General features: G+C 41.5%; 1 protein-coding gene across 1 annotated transcript in view; it reads left to right on the top strand.

Annotated features, from left to right (window-relative positions):
• Nucleotides 1-21,623, top strand: part of tsnare1 (T-SNARE Domain Containing 1) — a 105,029-nt gene that overhangs the window by 57,451 nt on the left and 25,955 nt on the right. Inside the window, exons 9-10 of the mRNA XM_076040922.1 lie at nt 11,968-12,040; nt 15,354-15,436. Coding sequence (XP_075897037.1) covers nt 11,968-12,040; nt 15,354-15,436 — 156 coding nt within the window. The remainder of the gene's footprint in view (nt 1-11,967; nt 12,041-15,353; nt 15,437-21,623) is intronic.

Genomic DNA, 21,623 nt, shown 5'->3' with positions numbered 1-21,623 from the left:
CCTGTCCAAATACTTTCCCAACAAAGTGACCTTTTAGTCAAGTAAGGTTTATAACCATCACGTAAGCAATGACCAGGATCCCTGCTGCCTTGTTTTTCTGCCCTTCCATTGGCCGTGCTCCTCACTTCCAACTAAATGTGACTCCACTCATCCTTCTCTTTGCAATCTTTGAGCTGAAGATCAGCATCGGAGCATTGCGCTGTTCCGATATTTCTGTTAGTTAGTTAGTTCTGATATTACGGAACCTTCCTTGCAGTCCCAACCACCGACCAACCTCTTGTACTCCCAAGTTCTCCTTGGTTCTGATGGAACTCTCATGGCATCGGAAAGCATCCTTGGAAATATGTGTGTGCCGAGAAATTCAAACTCTATACTTGATTGAGAGGCGAGATCTATCCAATGATCTTAGCCAGCTGTCCTGTTATTGGCCTGCCAGGTTGCTTGCATGAGTCACTTTTCCACCAAATTCTCAGAAAGTATTTTTTTTTTTTGTGTGAGTGTAAAGGTTCCTGCTCATCAGTGTTCTCTGTGTTTCCAGCATTGCTGAAATTTATGGGAGAGCCATCTAAATCACTCTTCTGTTAATGTACAGAAGTGTAGTTTGTTGAGTAGTTTTCACTGGTAGGAAATGCATTTTCGGTGAAGTTGACCAATTGCCGTTACCAGGGTGATTGGAAACGCACCAAGGCCTTTCAAATGTTCAGAGTAAATGAAACAAACAAAAAACAAAAAACAAATAAAAGTTCCAGCAAATAGGGCTACTGATGAGGAGACCTTGGCACAGCTGTTCACCAAGATGCTCACCAGTTTCTCTGGAACCGTCGGCATCTGTGAGCCTTTTGACATAAAAATAAAAGTGATCAGTGACTTTTTCCTCGTAATTGTTTGAATTTGCTTGGTTTGGAAGCCATTAGATGAGGTCTCTCAGCCTCTGCTACGTCTTCTTGCATCCTGGCGCAGACTCTGTGGTTATCCATGAAGACCACCAGATTGGTGGCTGGTAGATCCCTGATTGAATCTGCAGCCCCATGCGCTCATATAGCAAAAATTACAGAATATTAGTTGTTCCAGTGTTTGGCATCACTGGTCGAAACAGCAAGAAAGCATGAAAATGGCAGTTAAATAAGCTGGAGACAGATGTGGCAAAGGGTTTTGTTGCACCAAGTATTCACACATCCACATTTGAGATAATCCTACGCCAAATAATTCACCAAGTGACAGCATGTGGGTTTTTCGAATTGAACGGGTTGAACTCTAAATCATCACACCATCAAATTCACACCACATTTTCATGATCCGAATATATTATGCTGTTTTAACTATAACGTGCCAAATGGGCAAATCAGATTTGTTTCAGTCAGTTGTTTTTTTTTTTTTATAGAAGACATTTGCTTCCTGACACATATTTCAGGTGTTGGACGACTCTAATCTCCCCCCGGGGTCTAGTAAATAGAAACTAAATAGATTGTCCTTGAGCGTGGTTATATTGCACCACATGTTTTTTTTACAAGCGACATAAGTCAGCATGTTAGTGGCCAGACTTTGCAGCAGTTTCTGCACAATTCAAATTCTCTCACCTCCAAAGCCGCACTTTATATGGTTTGGCACTGAGGATCATTTCATCAAAAAAGAATTTATAAAATAAAAAAAAGAGTTGGACATAACAGAGGACGGCTTTCAAGGGGAATCTGAATACAACACCTGGCCTGCTACAAAAGGGGCGGGGAGGTGGTGGTGGTGGAGGAGGGCGGGGGTGCAGCAAAGCGTGTCTCTTATGCCAATGTGCCCCAAGGACAATGTGTCCACAGAGTTTACCCTTGTACATAGACAGGGACAGTGGGAAACACAAGCTGACAGAATGGGTGGGGGGGGGGGGGACCATTAGTTTCCTTCTTCTCCTCCTTGATGTTCGAAGATTTCAACAAGTAATTCAAGCAAATGGAAAAACTCCAACAATTTATCGTAGTTTTGTTACGAAATGACCACGTGGAACACTCACTGTGTACCATGTGATCCAGACAGTGCCAACAATGTTACAATATTTCATTTTCAAAAATAACTTCTAAAAAATAAGTATCAATTATTTTTTGGGTTTCCCACAATTCCACTTTGTTCGCAAAATGATTCAAAATCTAACATCTATTTTAAGTTTCCAGGCTTCCTTCCCTGACTTGAGCGGTTTAAATTGAAATTGCGAGCCTTCTCCCCACAGCTCATTCTCGGCAGCGGACCTCTGAAGGGAAGTTTATAGAGGATGGAAAAAGGGTTTTGCTGGAAGTAGAGAAATTGCATGTACCAAAATCATGACTCCCCTCATGGGAGCAGGGGGGGGGGTGACTTATTTGTGCTAACTAAATCTAGTACTTTCTACTTTCAACCTGCATGAGCACTTGTGTCCCACTCATTGTGCCAGTTTTTCTATGCTATAAAACTCCGCCTGAGTAAAACTAAATTGTAATCCTTTATACCAATTTCCCTCTTTCCTCTATTCAACCAAATACTTTCCTAGCTCACAAGCAACTAAACAATGTGCAACCTCTGTACAATGTATTCTATGTGGTCTAATGTCAGTCAATGCCTTCAGCCATCCCCTTTCGCTTTCACCAGTAATCTGTGACGAATGGTCTCTTGGCACAAGATTCTCTCTTTCTTCCTCTCAAACCTTTCTTATATACCCATGCACTCGCTTTCCAAGGAGTGAATGCTATTTGTTGACTCCCTAATTGGCAATGAAGAAAAGAAACAACATAGGACGAAGGCTATCAGCTGACATTGTACATTAGCAGTTTAGCCCTCGCGCTGCCCTTCAGGTCCTGATGCTCCATATTCAGGGGCAGTTCATTTGTTGGGCCGCTGCCAGAGAGGAAACATGATTTTCACATTTATAAAGCGTTTATTCAATAAGGGCGAAAAAAAAGCGATGTCTCTGATGCAGTCGGTGTGAGGGCGGGGGGGGGGGGGGGGGGGGGGGGGGGGGGAGGATGCCCTCTCCCCAGTTTCTCACCAGTAGGCGTTTGAGTAAATCTGCTTAACAGTTTTTTTTTTTCTTCTTCTTTTTCTGCTGTGGCAGTGACACTGTGTCCTGTTGCCCAATGCCTTTGGGCTCTGAAAGATGTGGGGAGAATTTCATATCAGCATTAAGCACAGTTATCAAAGTGCGCGTGTGATGGGGGATGAGGGGGAAATGAGAAAACAGCAGATAAACTTTTTTTTTTCTCCCCCAAACATCTTTGATCCAGTGTATCGTTAAATCGCCATGTTTCTTATTAATCTCAACCAAGATTATAAGTAGTTTAACTTCTTCTTCTTTCAGACCTCCGCGTGAACCGTTGTCAGTGAGGGCAAAATTTCGCTTCACAATAAAAGAAGAGTTGTTTTCTATTCTAGTTCTTTATTAATTCTGTATTATTTACCCTTTAATTATTTTGTTGCCGCTGGCTTAATGACATAACGGTGTAAAAACATAGGTTTTGATCGTGTATGTTGCACACATAACATTGACCATGGTTGCATGTTGAACTATGCGTGTGTTATATCTTTCTGGTAGGCAAATAAAGTTGGACATTTTAAGACTTTGGTTCCTATAGAGCCTCAGCCATAACATGGGGGGGATACATTTTGGCCACAATATAGATACGTGTGTTCGAAATACTAATTCGTGGCCACCAAATTGCTATAACACCTAAATACCTTGAAACTGCAGTAGCCATCAGGATGACCTGAGGGTAAATGTATTTTCTTGTTATGTTCGTGTCAATAACTTTTTAATGTGTCCCACATTTAGATGGTTATTTAATGACACTTGTGTTTAGTAATTTATTGCAACGGGTAGCTGACGTTAGCAGACTGCCCCAGACTATTATGTGGCCACAAATAAGCAGTCCATTCACACACTGTGTTTATTTTGTGTCCACAAATTAGTATTTCATTGGAACAAATTAAGATTTCGTAGGGATGAATTAGTATTTTGTGGGAACAAATTATTTTGCGGGAACAAATTAATATTTCATGGGAGCAAATTAGTATTTCGTACGAATGTTATGTCTATACTGTGGCCACCTTTTTTTTTTTTTCTGCCCGTGTCATGTCTGAGGTTTCAGCACTCGGCAAGATAAGAGTCAAGCACGTCACCTCGAAGTTCACTTTGCTGAATCCTATTCAAACAAGGGCAACAGGAAATTAATTTACCAGATATACAGTGTAACCTTTACCTTAGAAAGTGAACTGGGTTAATTAGCAGGTCAGCAACGTTTAATGCATTGCCTGCATTTCAAGCTTTGAATAGATAAGATAAGCGTCTACAGTGTTAAGCCCTAAGGCATTAAGAAAACAGACAAGTTGCAGGGTGATGGACGTATGTTATCATTTCCAAATTCATATCATCTACAAAATAGTCATTTTGCATGTTTTTACAAAAAGGCACAAAACGCCATACAAATATAGATCCAACCATTTTCTATAACTGCTTTCCTCTGCATTCTGGAGAGTATCCCAGCTGTCATGGGGCGAAGGCATTGTCAGACACCCTGGACAAGTGGCCAGTTCATCAGTTCAGTTCAGTTCATCGCAGGGCCACATAGAGACAAACAACCATTTGCACTCACATACACAACTTCGATCAATTAATGCCATGCAAGTCTATGGGGTCAAAAGTCAACTTTGTCCTAGAGACATGGGACCACTTGCAGGTTCATTGGGATCCCTCAAGACACAGCCACGTCAAATTTGGGGCTTCTAGCCCCAATTTTTATTTTTATTTATTTATTTATCTTTTGTCGGGGGGGGGCATGAAAAATTTTCTTCCTCCAAGGTGGGGCGTGAAAGACAAAGTTTGAGAACAACTGATTTAGAGTTTCCAATTCACCTCACATGCCTGTTTTTGGACTGTGGGAGGAAGCCGGAGAATTAAGCACTGCGCCACCACTACTACACAAACATATTTGGTAAAAATATTAAAAAATAAATAAATGAATGAATAAAAAATCAACAAACGTCTACACAGGGTCCTGTACGATCATTAGACAGTTCAAACTGCATGGTTTACGCTCATCAGATCAGATGGGCTTCTTGCTTTGTATTTTGTGAGTTCATCCAAGGCTGCAGGCTGATCTATATGCAGGACTGATTGGGAAATGCAATGAGTTGCTCAGCACATATGAAAAACAGCACAACCCCCCTCTCCCGCCACCCTCCCTCGCAGGCTCGGATTTGCCGATGCGCGGCGGGAACAGAAAGGGACTTGAAGTGACAAGTGTTGACAGCGAATCATGACTAATGCGCCTGTGGAGAGCGGATGCATCGCTGAGCGCTGTCAAATCACAACCGACGCGACAGAGCCAGTCAGTCGGCTCTGTCGCGTCTCAGTCCAGCCCCCCCCCCCCCCCTCCCAAACCTGTCCATGGCCGGTGTACATGACGACGCAGGCGGCACATGCCGCACAGTATCTGGCTACTGCAAGGGGGGTTGGGGTGGTGTTACTCAATACCAATCTAAATTTCCTACACATGCAGCTTGTATATTTTTAAAAATTGAATCTTAGACAAGGTGATCTCCAATACATTTTTAATAATAATTAGTAACAATAATTTTAACTTTTTTTAAAATTTTTTTAAGCTTTTTGAAACAAATTTTGCTTTGAGTTTTCCAGGGAGTCTCGTGGGTTAATGGAGGGGGTCTATTGTTCACCGCACAAGGGGTTTTCAAGGAGCGAATGGAAATTCTAATTCTAAATGTCTTTATCACCACATTTATGGTTTACAAAAAGTAACCAGTAGTGTTCAAGGAAAAGGGGGTTTGGAGTATTTGGAGAATCAGGGGGAACTTTTTCACTTGAGTCTGAGCAGAAAATAACGATCATCCATCCATTGATTTGCCTTCACTCTTGTTCCCACACTGAGGGTCGCTTTGATTCTGCAGCCTGTCTCAGCCATCTCAGGGTGAAGGCAGGGTAACACCCTTGCAGACGCTTTGCCAGTTAAATAAGGATCAGTAAGTGTTAATGATTCAATTTAGTAGATTATTTTCCATCTTGCTTTTATCATTAAAGAGGGGCCGTACATTTGGAATTTTGCTGCACCTAGTTTTAGCAAGGTCTGATTTGAGAAAGGCCATTGCAGTTCTCAGTCACAGAAGATAGAAGTACCATGTAATACCTCATAGAACAGTTCCATATACAGTACTTGCCCTGATATGGAAATCAACATGACAGACTGAGTTTGTTTGGTGCAAAGGTTTGTTTTTTCTTCTGATAAACCTGCTGCTGTTCCCAGCCTCCACAGTATCTCTTCAGCAACAACTTGGCTTGTAATCACTTCCTATATTTCTAGTGTGTCTTTTTTTCCCCTCAAAGTTTAATAGAAGAAGAAAATGGAAAAATGAAAAGAGAATTGATAATGGAATAAATACTAGGACCAACTGAAAACTCTGGTATGGAGCTTGGCAAGAATGGACACGCACCATGTTGTGCATGAAATCTCTGCAATCTGGCTATAATGCAAAGTTGTAAAAAAGAAAAAAAAGAACCAAAATGTCAGCGAACTTTAACTGGCACGACTCCCAGTCAACCTCATCATGTAGCTTTGAGGCTTTGTTTTCAAAAGTAACTCGAGGCGGAAGTTCAACGCTGTCTCGTTTATCCACACCGTCTTTTCACGAACTGTCTTTGCTGCCATCTCCGTGGCGCTGTTGTTATTAGCTAGCTGCTACTTCTGTAAAATACGGGCTCCGGGTGTTCTTCTTCTCTATCGTTGTCTTCATGAAGTAAACTCGCAGCGCCACACCAGGCCAAGCATAGGTACTACATCGTTTTCAGTCGTTCCCCGTGTCAGGGATATTTTCGACAACAGCTTTGCGTCAACACGTTTCGAGGTTTCCCTAAAATTAACGGTCTCAAAAAAATGACTGTAAACATGGCTAAGTCCTGCAAGAAACACTCCAGTCATGGCTGCTGAGGGAGTCCGAGGAGTTCCAATGACAGTCTTGAGTTCAGGGAAAGCGTTGTTTGGGGTGCGGAGAGACACTTTGTCTTTGTGCCGCGGTCTCGCTCCGATTGCCGAGCTCTTACTCAGCCAATAGAAGCAGATGAAGTGAAGAGAGGGGACTCCAAAGTGTTCCAAGTAACTCTGCGGAGCCAACGAGGTGTGAAAATTGCCTTAAAATCTCGCAGGCACAAGATTTTATGTGACCAACAGGAGACCATCATCCTTCACTAGCCAAGTGTGGACTTAAAGTTTTAGTTATTTAGGAAATGCAAAATAAAACACTCACTTCATTACTAGTCATGCTTTTATTTTAAAGGGAACTTGAACGACAACGGCGTTCAAGTGTCAGGCTGGGACTTGAGGCAGGACTCAGACGCAGAGAAACAAGTAAATCTATTTCACAAGCAATTTTCCTCAGATCAGAGAGCTCAAATAAACAGGCTAGAAGAATCCTATTCTCACCAAGCTGACAACAAAATCAAAATCACTCGCATGGAGGAAAAAGGACTGACTAACTAACAAAAGTGTACTCTAATAACAAATCTAGGTTTTAACAACAAACAAAAAAAATCATTCACGAAGAGGATAAAGACTGACGAATTAACAAAAGGTCTACTCTGACAAAACAAAACAAAACAAAAAAAAATCACTCACAAGGAGGAAATGACTAACTAGTAAACAAAATCCTAATCTAATAACAAACCTTAGCATTAACAGAAACTCACCCGCCCTCGCGGCACAACCGTCTTACTGTGGCATCTTAAGACTGTGACAGCCGAAGACACTCTGGCACAAGACAAGGGGCACGCAGACTATTTGAATACACAAGGTAACAAGGCACAGCTGGAAACAATGGGTAATTGGGTCAGACGAACAGGTGGAACATGGGGAGAGGTTGTGATCTGAAATGAGAGGAAGTTGTCAAAATAAAACAGGAAATGACGAGACAAAACCCCAAGACGAGACGAAACCTCACCACGGTGTGACATCAAGTGTCGCACACACACACACAGACACACACACACTTGGCTGTCTCGCGTGCTTCATCTGCTCTTAATGCAGAAGCAGCTTCACCCTGACAGGGCTGAGAGTGGAACTCTGCTGTGCCACACTTCCCTCTACAGGTGTAAGAGGAGACGTTCACACATAGTTGTTTGTATCCTCAAAATGTTTACATGCATGTTTTTTATCGTTGGCATTCATATGTGAGTGTGTGCGTGCGTGCGCTTGTGTGTTTGTGTGTGCGCGAGCCTGTGTGTATATTCATTGTATATGGCTAATATGCATGATTCATGTGAGAGAGGCAAAAAAAAAAAAGAAGGCGATAATAAGGCTCAGATGTTTTTCGAGAAGGTTCTTTACTCAATTTAAAAACCGTCTGGGGCACTTCACTACTTCCCTACACGTTGGAGTAGTTGGAGTAGAGCGTACGCCTCCGGGGTATGTGTTGTTGTTGTTGATACTGTTCTGGGTCCCCCCCACCCCCCTTAAAACAGTGAAACATTCGAAGAGTCATGTTACGTACAACAAATAAGTTGGAAATCCCCTCCGGGAGCATGTTGTCAACAAATAAATGGAATACCATTTAACATTGGACTTTCATCCACAACATCGGTTCTGGGTGCTTTCGTTTTATTTTTGTTTTTTACTTTGTTCATATATTGCTTTCAGATATATATATATATTTTTTTTTTCTGATGAATTGGTTGTTTCAATTTCAAGTTTTCTCAATTTTCTTGTGGCCTGGATGGGACAATATGTCAGTAACATAAAAGCGATGTTCTGGTAGGGAGGATTAAATTGCAATTTATATTTGAGTTTGCGATGTAGATTACAGGTTAGTACAGCGGTATGAAAAAAACCCAGAAACATTTCATACACACACACACACACACACACACACACACAGGAAAGCTTAGCATTTTCATATATTCACCAATATCTGTTCAGTTCATGTATCTCATTCTATAAATGCAGTACTACTTCAGTTTGACAGTCTGTCACATATAATATATGTATATATTGTATAATTTATTGTGTATTGTATGATATTTTACATGGCTGTCCAGTACACACACATACATCCATCCATGGCCATATACAGTATACAAGGCGGAGCGGGAGCATCCATTATGTGCTCATCCTTTTCCGCAGTCTTGGGTCCATGCTGTAGTATCTTGCTTTATACCTTATGTTTGTTTTAGCCAGCATCACACTGAGCCCTCTGACCTGCGGAAAGTGAGCCATAAAGCATTGTGATAGAGGTGTGAACACAGCTGCTGCCAGGAGCCCAGTGTTTCTCCAATTCATTCATTCACCTATTTGCAGTTAATTGTGCTTGGGCTGCCTCTGCCGTGGCCCTGCCTGCAGGAGAAACAGATGTCTGAACGTGACTTTGACACTTAAGTCTTAAAATATGAAAATATACAGATTGTTCAGCCGAGTTCTTTTCATCAGTCACACTGCTACCCACAGTCACAGACTGACGGTTGGCATCAGCGGTACAGCGGAGGAGAGCATCAGCACTGCCGGCAACTTTTATTTGTCAAGTCCTGGTGACACTTTATTGATTTCTGTACAGGAAGTTCATTTTGCACAAATCCCCTGCAGTGGCGCAGAGGTTGGGGTCAAACGTGGAGCGCTGCGACTTGAACCTGACACGTATTCAGGGTCAGTCAGTCAAACGTACATGTTGAGGTGGTTTTTTTTTTTTCTTTTTCCCCTTGACATTGATTTTAGAAAGTGCTCACCTATCACAAAGCATTTTCTATAAGTGTAGAAGATAGACAATGACTCATTGCAAAGAAGCTGGGGGTCCAGAGTTCACTTGGCTTGCTCGTGAAATTTGAAGAGCGAGGCAACATGCTACCTGTGATATAATGGCACACATATCACACCAGCTAGACTTGTTGACATTATCTAGCTTTTCAAATACTTGATGTTTGCCTGGAAATGTCAATGAAGGCAGTTACGCAGCAAGCAACTCTTAGAATTTAAGCATGTAGGCATGGTTGAGACAACCTCCTGAAGTTCCAACTGAAAATGGAGAGGAAAAGGTCACAATTATTTAGCTTTGGATATGTCAAAGTTGTTGGTTACTGCAGATCTGAAGGGATATGCACACCAAAACCATCTAGTTTCCCAAGAAAGGAAGCTGGGGAACAAAAGGAAAACATTAAGTGATCTGCTTGATCACTTGCTGCCTTGTTGACGCCTGCCGGATGTCAGAGGAGGGTAGTTTCATTAAAACTGAGGTATGCAGAAGGCAAACTCTGATTGGCAACACATTCAAACATCAAGCAGATCAGCTCAAGCAGAAGAAAAGAGCACATGATACATTTTCTTCCTCCAAAGTGGGGCGTGACAGAGAAAGTTTGAGAACCACTGGGTTAGTTGAACATGGCAAGGGGTTTAGGGTCTCCAATGGTCGTCACAGTCAAACCAGTGGAGCACCTTTGGGATGCGTTGGAACGAGATACTTACTGTACATGCCGTGGACGAGCCATGTTACTTTCTTTTACAGCACCTGATTGTCTTCACTTTAGTGCAGGTGTTCCAATGATTACATGTGTTGCGTACTTGTCATAATGTCACGAAGGACACCCTATGGGTGTTCCCACCAACACGTGACTTCACCGCCCAAAAGTGCCAGTGGTAAGTCAACAAAGCACAACTTGTAGAAAGGCCGTTATTGGAGACGTAATTGAAAATCTTCTGTCCTGGACCCCGAGCGACAGCCAATAACCAGTGGCTTTTAGATTAGCCATGAGCAGAATTTAAAGCCCATGAAATATGGAAAAGGGCACAGCATTGGCCTGAAGCCTGGCCACCCACTCAGCCCTCAGGCGAGGGTCCCAGCCCATTACATCGTTGCCTTTGCGCCGTGTGCGCCTCTCTCAGCGCATTCACCTCCACGTGCTATTTGCTTAATTGGATACACAGCGCACTGTCTTTCATGATGAAATGAGCCCTTATTGTCCAGGACTTTTCCAGGTAAAATAAATTTGTCATTCTATTACAACGCGATAGACAGAGGTGCCCGCTGACAAATGGAGGGGGAAAAAAAAGAAAGTCTAACCACCACAATGCCAGAGGCCATTTTGGCTCTATTGAAATGTTTTGGGGTTTTTTGCCAAGTGGCAGCATGGCTGCCAGTTTCCAGAGCAATCCCTGCCACCTGTGATGGATGGCCCACTGGGTTCTGCTATACAAACGCAGCTGTGATTGCACAGAGCCATAATGGAGAGGGGAGGAGGGAAGGGGACCTGTGAGCAGGAGATAGACGCAGGTTTCCAAAGCTTTCATATTGCCGTGAGCTGAAACACTAAGAGCAGACCGAAAGCTGTGAGACTGTGGAGAATTAGCTGCGGTCAACCATAGCTGCACCAATTTGCTCGGTGCCCCGACAAAGAAATAATTGAACAGAAACTCAACTGGTTCTTCACTTTTTTTTCTTTTTTTTTTGTTTCGTTTCTTTCTTTCTTTTTTTTTCTTTTTTTAACTTTCGGTATATAGCTGAATTAAAAGCAAGCCATCACGTGTTAATTAAACAGACATAGGGGAATTTCCATGTGGCTGCAGTTTGACACTTTGATTGCAAAACAGCTTTCAGTCTGCAAGAAATCCCTGATTTAATCTTTGATAATGAGCGCTGAACAGATGCTTCCATTTCCAAGCAACACAGTACCGAGGTTTGTGGTTGCAGTTACTCTGGTTCAAAGATCTTCAGAGTCAGGGCATACATTTGAGTTTTTTTTGTTGTTGTTTTTTTTTAATGAATGTAAAACCAATATTTGTATTACCTGAATTAAAGTATATATACTGTATATTTGTATATATGTGTGTGTGTGAAGTTGTTTTAGTTTTCATGTAATTTTATATATACAGGTATATGTATATATGTATATATATGTATATATATATAATTTCAAATTACATACAACATAACAAAGTGGTTACCTAATATGACACTGCATTTTCTCCACAGAGGGACATGTTGGATGTTAGTCAAATCATGAGGGATCTAGGCAGCATGGTGCACGAGCAAGGAGAAGCCATAGGTAAGATATTCATTGTCGGTGCTTGTTTGTGTGTTGAATCTTGTTTGCATAGTCGCAATTAGCAAAGATAACCCTTGTGACAGTGTTTTAATTCGATGCGCTTCGTTAACAAACGCAAGCTACAAAACTTCTGGGGGCAAAACAAAACTTTTTAACCTCAGCAGTGCTGCTCGGCTCGCGAGACACTTTGATGAGGAGCAAACATTGCTCTGGGTTTATACAAATAGTGCTGTTCGAGAAAATCCATTTAGACACCCTGGCATCTGTAAATGAGTCTTCACACCCTGCAGTGATTTTTAGGCTTGGCCAAACAGAGTGAATGCTCACCACACAGATGTAGGCCAGATACAGAGGCTTTTTTTTTTTTTTCTTCTGCTAGGTCAGAAATCTGCCACGAGCCATGTCTTCCTCCGCCAGTGTATTCCCCAGAGAAGTCACTGTTATGAAATAATGTCCAAACAGACTTCTCAGTCAAAGACACAGGCCTAAACAATGCTGTGATGGAGTTGTGTAATGGTGAAATTCGCGACAAAGCCAAAGGCTTCTGAAATGAAGGTGATGAGTGTGGTGGTAAAACATCATGGAGGCAGGAAAGTGGCCTCGTTTTCAGCTGTTCTACAGATTTACTCACTATACAGTATCGACTGCTAGCCCCTCAGTGTTTTCAGTGGTAAGTTAAGTGCAATTTAACAATTTGCTCTCTTTTAAGAGTGCCAGAGAAAGAAAAAATTCGGAGAGCAATATCTTCTTGCAGCCTTTTTGTTACCAAATCATTGTTGTGATGACAAATGTAAGTCTCCAACTTCCTTTGTACCATTTTTTAAGAATTCCTGTCCATGAAATTAAGCAAACTGAGACCAAACTTAACCAAAGTTATTCCAGGACAGAACCTCTCTGTATAAATGAGCCACGTGAATTCAGTCGGTTCTGCCCTAAAGTCATAATAGTAATAGTATGACGGCCTCTAAAATGAGTGGAAAAAACAAAAAAATAAACCTTGAAGTGCTTGGATTAAGCTGGAACCTTACAGACTTCCTGTTTTTTGTTGTAGAATATTTTTTAAATATTTTTTTAGTCTTTGGCTTTCTGTCAATGGTCAATTTTGCTGTATCTTTGGGGGTTAAATTCAAAAAGGTGTCAGAAGAAAAATAAATGGCAAGAAACATTACAAATACAAGAGGTTCTCGCTTGGGTTCGGTCCCTAATAAGCAGTCTCAAGACCTTTGTATGTTTTGTGTGTTCTCTTATCTTATATTTTTGAAACAAAAAAAAAAAATGTTTTTAAAACTAACCAAAAACAAAGAGTGATTATATCTAAAAGGACAGGGGCATTACAATGTTCAAGCTGAAAGCACCACATAAGTAGGCAGGACCGAAAAAAATAAAAAAAAATAAATAAAAAAGAGCACAGTTTGAGTGAGAGCAATAATGCAACGGTCCTGAACTCAGCCTGATTCTGTCGGAAGCCGCTGTGTCCAAACACGCTTTCATTCTCTTAAGTCAACAAAGGAGTAGCCGCGCTAGCCTAACAGCATCCGTCCTCCCACTCTTGTTAAGATCAAAAGTTAATTCTCGACGAGGCTCGAGTGGTGCCGTAATTATCAAAAGCACTCACGACACGAGGCAGCGAGAGGCCCTCTTCACATCTCTGGATTGGCTGCATTTTGCTCTCACAACAGCAAAACAACCGAGGGCACTCCCATTGTTATTGGCCTCGTGGAAGAAAAAAAATACATGTGCGTAATCGTTTGGCGGTCGTGTACATTTCGGACTGCTCACTTCCATTGAACAGACTCTCTTCCATCTCGCTAAGTGTGGTTTTCCCCTCCCCCGCCCCCGCCCCAAGTCAGATAGGATGATAAATCACAGCACAGGCGTCAGTCGGTTTTAGCTTAGCTTATCATAAAAAATAGGAAACAGCCTGACATCATCATTTTCGGCTACCAAGAGGCATTACAACCAAATGTGGCGTAGCAGCTGAACTACTTAATGTGGCGGCAGAACATACACGGCTCGCAGCAGAGATAAAATGTCCTGCTTTTTTAGCTTTGTCTAAGTTTGAGTTTGGAAGACGGTTCGGCTGCTGCTATTGTTGGTTGCAAGGGCAGGCAGGCTTGGATCGCAGCCTGCACTTTGCTTTCAGAAGAAATTCACAGAGTTGCCAGCTCCTTAGTGAGACGCGCAATTTCAATGGCCAGTTGGGAAAATATGTAATTTGCATATAACAAAATGAACAACGCTCTGTTGGAGACGGACAGAAAAAAATACCTTTACTATTTGGTTTTCCTACCCGTAGAACAGTTCTCTCTCTCTTTCACACACACACACACACACACATCTTGCACCGCCATATTTTTTAGGAAGCCTGGTGCGGACAATCCAGCTGCCTGACAGTGTGTTTCGTAATTAGGTTGACTGCTCACGTCCTCAAATAAACCAATGCAGAAGATACCCAGGTTTGGGTGCGCAGGCTGCTGTAGCTCACTGGCAAACTCAGGACGAGGGGGAGGGAGAGTGAAAAAACGCTGCAATCTAAAATGTGACCGCTGTTTCTTCTTCAAAATATGGAAACATTACACACATCAGCTTTAAAGGAATGGTTCATCGAATTGACAAATGTAGGTTGTATATTAGTCTGCATTTTAGTGACAGTAAATAACCATTTTTTGAAGATAACCTTTGCCAAATAAATGAAGGACATGTTGAAACTAGCAGTGTTAATATCAACATACAATGTAAAATTTCAGACTGCTTGATTATTTCAGTTTTGACACGACTACGAGGCATGATTGACACTGTTATGTTATACTATTGAACCATGGAATTGTACATGAAGAATCATTTAAATATGTATCTTAACTGATATATGACATTTCTACCAACAACACATACAAAAAAAACTGAAGTGAAAAAAATCTCTCCATCTATCTATCTATCTATCTATCTATCTATCTATCTATGTGTGTGTGTGTGTGTGTGTGTGTGTGTGTGTGTGTTTTATTCTGAAATACAACTTCTCCTTTTATTCTAAAAGCTCAATTCTGATCTACAATTAATTTGGGATCAATAAACCGCTTCAAAATCTTTTTTTTTTTGACTGATAAGAGATAGAGGGGTGAAAAATATAGATGAAAGTCCAAACAGGGGTAGGATGAGATATGTTGCTTAAATTTGATCACTTATGCAATGTCGTTCTTACAGTTGACACGCAAGTGAAACTCTCTGTCTTTTTTTTTTTTTTTTAAATCTGATTGTTGTAGATGCTTAAATTAAATGTGAGAGATTCCCAACGGTGCGCTCTTTGTTTCCTCAGACAGCATTGAGGACTACATCCAAACTGCGTCGTCAAATGTGGAATCAGCCAACCAGGAGCTCGCCAAAGCCAACCGATACCAGGTAAAGGAGTTGGGGGAGGGGGGATGGGCATCCCCCTATTCCTGCATTGACTTTGCTCACTTTTAATTGCATGTAGTTGACTGAGCACTTGTATTGTAATGCAGCCACAAGGAGCTTAGCTTGATCAGCCATGCAAACAGGGACTTTGCTAACTGGATTACACAGCTTTATCACATTACCCACCAGCGTAATAACAGATGATGTAATTTCATGTCATACTCGCTTTTTTTTTTCTTTCTTTTTTTCCCTCAAGTTAAATTAAGTGCGTTTATAAAGAGAAAAACGTGAAGGTGCTCCCGTGGGGGACGCAAACACGTACACAAAACGGCATATTCGTACATTTCCAATTGAATGAGAAAGTTTCCACTTCTGCTGAGATAAACAAGTTCATTACCTTCGAGAGAATTAGATCAGTGGGGAACATCTGCAATTTGAAATTAAGTGGAAATTGTCTTTATTGTATTGTTTTTTTCTTCTTTTCCTGTGGTTTTGGGCTGGGTTGGAATTTTCACTTCACGGCACATATTAGACATTTTATTAGAGGCCCCAAGGGTTTGCTTCTGCCATTTCTTTACAAGGAAATCTTTTTTTTTTCTTGCCACGGCCAGGGACTCTGGTAAGGCAGGGCTCGGTGGCTCTGTGCAGTTTGGCCCTTGGCTATGGTAAATAACACGACTTCGGTTCACCGGGTAAATAAGAGGTTTAACTTTTTAACGGTATAGCGGCGCAGCTTCCTCTTCGTCTGAACTCCTGACCTGACGCAGCCAAGGACACTGAGTGTGTGCACATGTGCAGCAAGCTTTCAACACCAACATGCCCACAAATTCAGAGTACGGAAAAATTGCCGTGTAAACACCAGTTGCTGTGTGACTGCGTTCTTCTTCGTACATTGCTCAGTATATGAAGGACAGCAAGTGTCGCCGTCAAATTGGAACGCAGATGAGCCTAAAAGCAATTTGAGGAAACATGAAAGTGAAAGACAGAGAAGATGGGTGTTGGCTTGACCCTTGTATGACAATTTCTCATATATGTAGCGTAATTTCATCACAATATGGCCCTTTAATTGGAGTATGATGTTATTGTAAATATACTGCGTTGAAAATTTTTCTTTATTTTTTTGTCTTTGTTTAAACCAGAATTATTGTTTAAAAGGTTGTTGTTGTTTTTTTAAGTCACATTCACGCTCTGGTGCCTCACCATTCATCTGCGGTGTATGGATTATGTATGGATTTACAGCATTTTATAAACTGCTGTTTAAAAAAAACAAAAGAGAAATGATTGCTGGGCAGTTTCCAGAGTCTGTCATAAATGCAGCAGGGTTTTTTTTTTTTTTTTGTCCGTCTCCCATGCAGCTGCTCTTCTACCAAGCGAACAAATGAGCGACTTGCAACAGCTTTCCCATTAATTGTCATTTCATTATCTCAAGGAGAGCTGAGCCGTGACTGAGCTCGCACTGAGCAATTTAGCTCTCCGCCAATCCCGGCAGCCACTGTCTTTCAGAGGCAAAGCGGCTGAATTGATGAAAAACAACAAAAGGTGACAGACAGGCCGACACCAAGTCAGTCAGACAGACAAGCGTGAAAGGCCTGAGAGAAAGCCCAGCGTCTGCAGTCTTATCACCATCAACTTTAGCTTTAATTAAAAGATTTTGATTTAAAAAAAAAAAAAAAAAAAGGAGAACTCAACAGTGTGAGCTCTCTTACTTTAATGGCTTGTAGTCATTAAAAACATTAAGCAAGTATTTTAATTGCTACTAATAACGGCAGGTATAGCACCTCCCTCTGATAGAGTAGGACATGTGGCAAACTCAAGTTTGCAAATAAATATTGTTTCTGGATTAAAGCTCTGAGCTGCAGATTGATTTCTTATTTGATTTAAAAGGGGTCCTGAGGAGGATGGAAGCCAAGGCGAGCTGTTTTTGAACCGTGCACAGGTATCCACACAGGTAGACACTGGCTGAACACAGTGGCTGAATGAAGGCATTGGTTGGCTGTTATTTAGTACTGTGAAGGAAAGATGTGAATTATTTAAACAATTGGCTCTGAAAGGTGCTATAAAAACAATTTGAGGAAAATTAACAATTTAAGATGAACCAACAGCCAAAAGAGTTCTTCATATGAGGAAGTATCAGAGTACCAGGAGCTGCCAGGTTCTGGGGTGACTGGAGGGATTGGTGAGAATGTAGACAAGCACCGCTGGTTCATCGTTTCCATGGTGGTCAGAGCAGAAAAGGTATTGAAAATCCATTGATTGGGATAGACTGGTTCGGCACACCAGAGGTAAGCCGACGCAGTAGTAGAGCGAACGTAATGACACAGAAGATCAGTCCAAGCAAAAACAGATAAGCTAATCTAAACAAACTACGCAGCTACTAACAGCAATTAAAGCTCTAATTTTTACCAGTTAGATTTGAAATGCTAGCTTCCGTATCTGACTAGCATGGCTGGCATTCATAACCAATCACATCCAAAGCTCTTAACTGGTTATAACCTGGTTTCGGTAAAATACTTCTATGGATGATAGTTTTGTTTAAAAAGAGCTGAGGTGTGCATCTAATCTGCCTCTCTTGGAGAAAGTTCCGGATCAAATTGAAAATTATTTAATGGAGAATGCCTTTGTCTGTATTTCAGCAATTTAAATAAAGATTGGATGAGAAAATATGGTGCAGATCTGATACAGCTGCAAGTAACGCAGTCTCTATTTTTTTTTTCGTTGCACTTAATGTTTTTATATGAACTAGCCGAAAGAGACATTTTAAAATGTCCATGTAATGATAGATTTTACAGTCGTGGGTGTTTGACATGCTGCGTTATCCCCACTAGACTTTATGTTACATGGATCTGAAAAGACGTGCTTGTCGTCCGAAGGCCACATTGCTAATTGAAATTCTGCATAGCACACATTTCTGGTTTAACACAGAAGCATTTTTTTCTTTTTCTTTTTTTTTTTTTTTTACCTCAATGGCTATTAAATACCAAGTCAGTGTGGAAGTGAGGAAGGCTCAGTGAGGTGTCGTTTTGCTTTGGTGCCGGATCAACCTAATCAAGACCACTGGATGCACTTAAGTTTCCCCAGGGGCCCAATATGGACAACGTTTCCAGTTTGTAGCTTGTATTTACTTAATATGAAGTGAATGTAGCATGGCGAGTTAATGACACATTTGTAATCGTGCTGGTTAAAAAAAAAAAGAAAGGAATAACAGAGCAGGAGTGAGCACGGTGGGAGCGGAGGGGGGGGGGGGGGGTGTCAATGAAAGACTAAACACTTGCCGCAAGTCTGAGGACAGCTGCATCCTTGATGCTCTCCTCCATGCACTGGTGAGCATCCCCACCGATGGTCAATTAAGACTGGATGTCATCTTCTTTGCATGCCCCGCCTTGTCTACTCACTTTACATTGAAAAATAAATTGAATCTATAATCCATTATCTCTGAGGCAGATTACCCCACCCACCCACCACCACCACCACCACCACCACCCTCCTCCTCTCCCCCGGCTGCAAGTTTCTCTAGTTGCAGGGATGTTTTATCACCTCATCTGTGTTCAGTGGACCACAATGAACCCTGGTTGTTGATTGCTGCACAAGATGGTACATAATTGGCAATAAAACACAGACGGTCTAACAGTTCGGTGAAGAAAAGCAGCAGCTACCTCATAGCGGGGGAAAAAAAAACATTTTTTATTTTTTTTTTTTGCATTGTTATTATTGATTTGACTAGCATTAACTCTTAAAAGCTCGCCCATCTCTGAAACTGAGAATTGATCTTTCAGTGACTTTGGGAACATCCTTTTGAGTCAAAAAATGAGGAAGAAATCAATGTAACACTCTTCCTCTGGCTTAATTGAGGATAATGCACACGGCTGCATACTGTCATAGTGAAGAGGAACAAAGGAAGAAGGACGGCGAGGAGAAGCAAACAGAAAGGGATGCAAATGAATGGCCAGCTGAATGAATGGACTCGTCTGTACCCAGACACATACAAATTGTCACCCTTTTGACAAATAGGATAATGAAAAAGACTAACCTAATCACAGTGTTAAGGCTCTGACTGATCACTGCACTCCCAATTGGGAGGACGGGCAAACAGCTGACAGATTGCAGGGAGAGCGGCTTGCTGTTCAATCACTCACGCCCGTCCCTCTGGACCCCTTTATGCCGCTTTGAAGGATATGGAGTGGAAATAACAATGTTTGAAGTCGCCCAGGTTGATGTCTGCGACACTTCTCTGCTCATCTCTATCAGCCAACCGCTGCCCTGAGCATGTCCGAGGCAAAGGGGGGAAAAAAATAAACTAAAATAACTTCAAGTGAGGCATGAATCAGTTTGTGTTTGTTTGCCCCCAAAGTCGCTTGGTAATCGAAATAAATAAGTAAATAAATAAAAAAATCATAACACATTTATCGTTAGATTTGGTGAACAAGCGAGAAAAAATAAATATCTGCTGGAACAACTATAAAAGAAGAAGGTCTCAAAATACCTGTGGGCTGATGAGTGCTGGCGCAAACCTATTGTCAGTAACAATGGAAACGACTGTTAGCAGTAAAGGCAATGCCTACAATTCTCACTAAAAGTTTGGGAATATTTGAGATTCAGGTGAAATTTAGAGAGAAAGTCAAATGGTGAGGCTACAGGGATATTATACCATTAGCCGACAGCTGAAGTAGAAGCATGCAGTGGTAATGTCCTCATCTCAAACAGCGGATTGAGACAAAGTGGTGGGTCAACGTCTAAATCGATTGTCACGCGACCTTTTTGTTTGGCGTCTCGGTGAGATGGTGTCAGAATGTGAACCGCATGAGAAAGAGGACTGTTTGAATAAAAGCTGTCATTGAGTCACTTAATTTAGTGGTCCATTCATGTCAAGTTGAAATGTCATCGCAGAGAGGTAAGAGTGTATTGCGTACAACTAAAAGGTAAAAATCTTGATGGGACATGACACCGAATGGAACTACTTGGCATACATAGTTCTTAAAATCAATACTGGTGAGCGTGAGCAGAAAGACAATGTGGCACAGAAGGGCCGAGAAGCTACACGTGTGTAAGTATCATCTGAACTCTGTATATTAACCCTGGTGTATATTAACATGAATTGAATCTGGGAACTTTCTCTCCTTCAGAGTTATGAGTACTCTGCCGGTGGGGCGTCAACATACTTTTAAAGGATATTCTTGGTACCGTTTATCCTACATGTACTGAGGTACGAAGAAACTTTATAGTCCTGCCTCAAAATGTAAGCGCGACATCCTTTGCAGTGTGATAATAAAGGCAGGTGTTCCTCCACCTACTCATATAGAGGCATGACGTCAAAGAGACTAAAAAGCAGATGTACCTCACTGATTTCAGCAGTAAAACGTTGTGGTTTATTCTCCGAAAAGTGTTTACCTTATTGTCACAGGCACCAGTGAAGATGGCTTTTTGTGAGGCAAAATGATTTAGTCTGCCACCATGGCAATACATTTACGGTTTATGAATCATGCCAAAGTAATGTCTCTTAAATGAATTGTCTATTTAAACTGTCACGGCCTGTTTTTGAGTGGGCCGGTTAAGCCAAATCCAAACCCCATGAAATATAAATGTCTAAGAAGTACAACCAACTGTCATTTACTGAAACAGAAATGCTCTGTATACTCAGACCAGCAACTTTATCTGAGATATGGCTGGTCTATGTATGACGTTTGTATGTAACTTAGGAAGTTGGTCAGTGTTGGTTCCTAGAACCCATAATCATTGCTACGTGATCTGAGCTCTCTGTCAGCGTTTTAAAATGGGCCCTATGACTCAGTCCACTAGAGAAAGTGATGGAAAAGACTGATACGGCTGTATTAGATGGAGGAAAGATTTGCGGGAAAAAAAATATATAACTTTATTCCTACCTTCTGGTTCCTGTAACCACATTTTTTTTTCTGGAAAAAAAAAAAAAAAAAAAAAAAGCCCCTCAGTGGATGCCACTTTCTTGCCAGAAGAAAACAATAATTAGATGACGTGGTGACAGATGTGTGTTTGGCTGTCTTCCAACGCTTGTTTAAACATGGCTCCTGGCCCACAGCAATTCTTCCTGGTAGGTCAACACACTCCTCCGACGGCCAAGGTGATCTTTCACTTGCTCCTTTGTCATTGCAGTTTCTCTCGTCCTTCCCTCGCCTGTGAACAGGCGTTCGTGTGAAATACAACCAAACCTTTAGCGAAG

Source organism: Nelusetta ayraudi, unplaced genomic scaffold, assembly GCF_046127955.1.
Source record: "Nelusetta ayraudi isolate G7.1 ecotype Tasmania unplaced genomic scaffold, CSIRO-AGI_Nayr_v1 ptg000063l, whole genome shotgun sequence".
Taxonomy (NCBI): Eukaryota; Metazoa; Chordata; class Actinopteri; order Tetraodontiformes; family Monacanthidae; genus Nelusetta; species Nelusetta ayraudi.
Note: the sequence above shows the minus strand (reverse complement) of the source record. Positions and strands in the feature narration are given on the sequence as shown.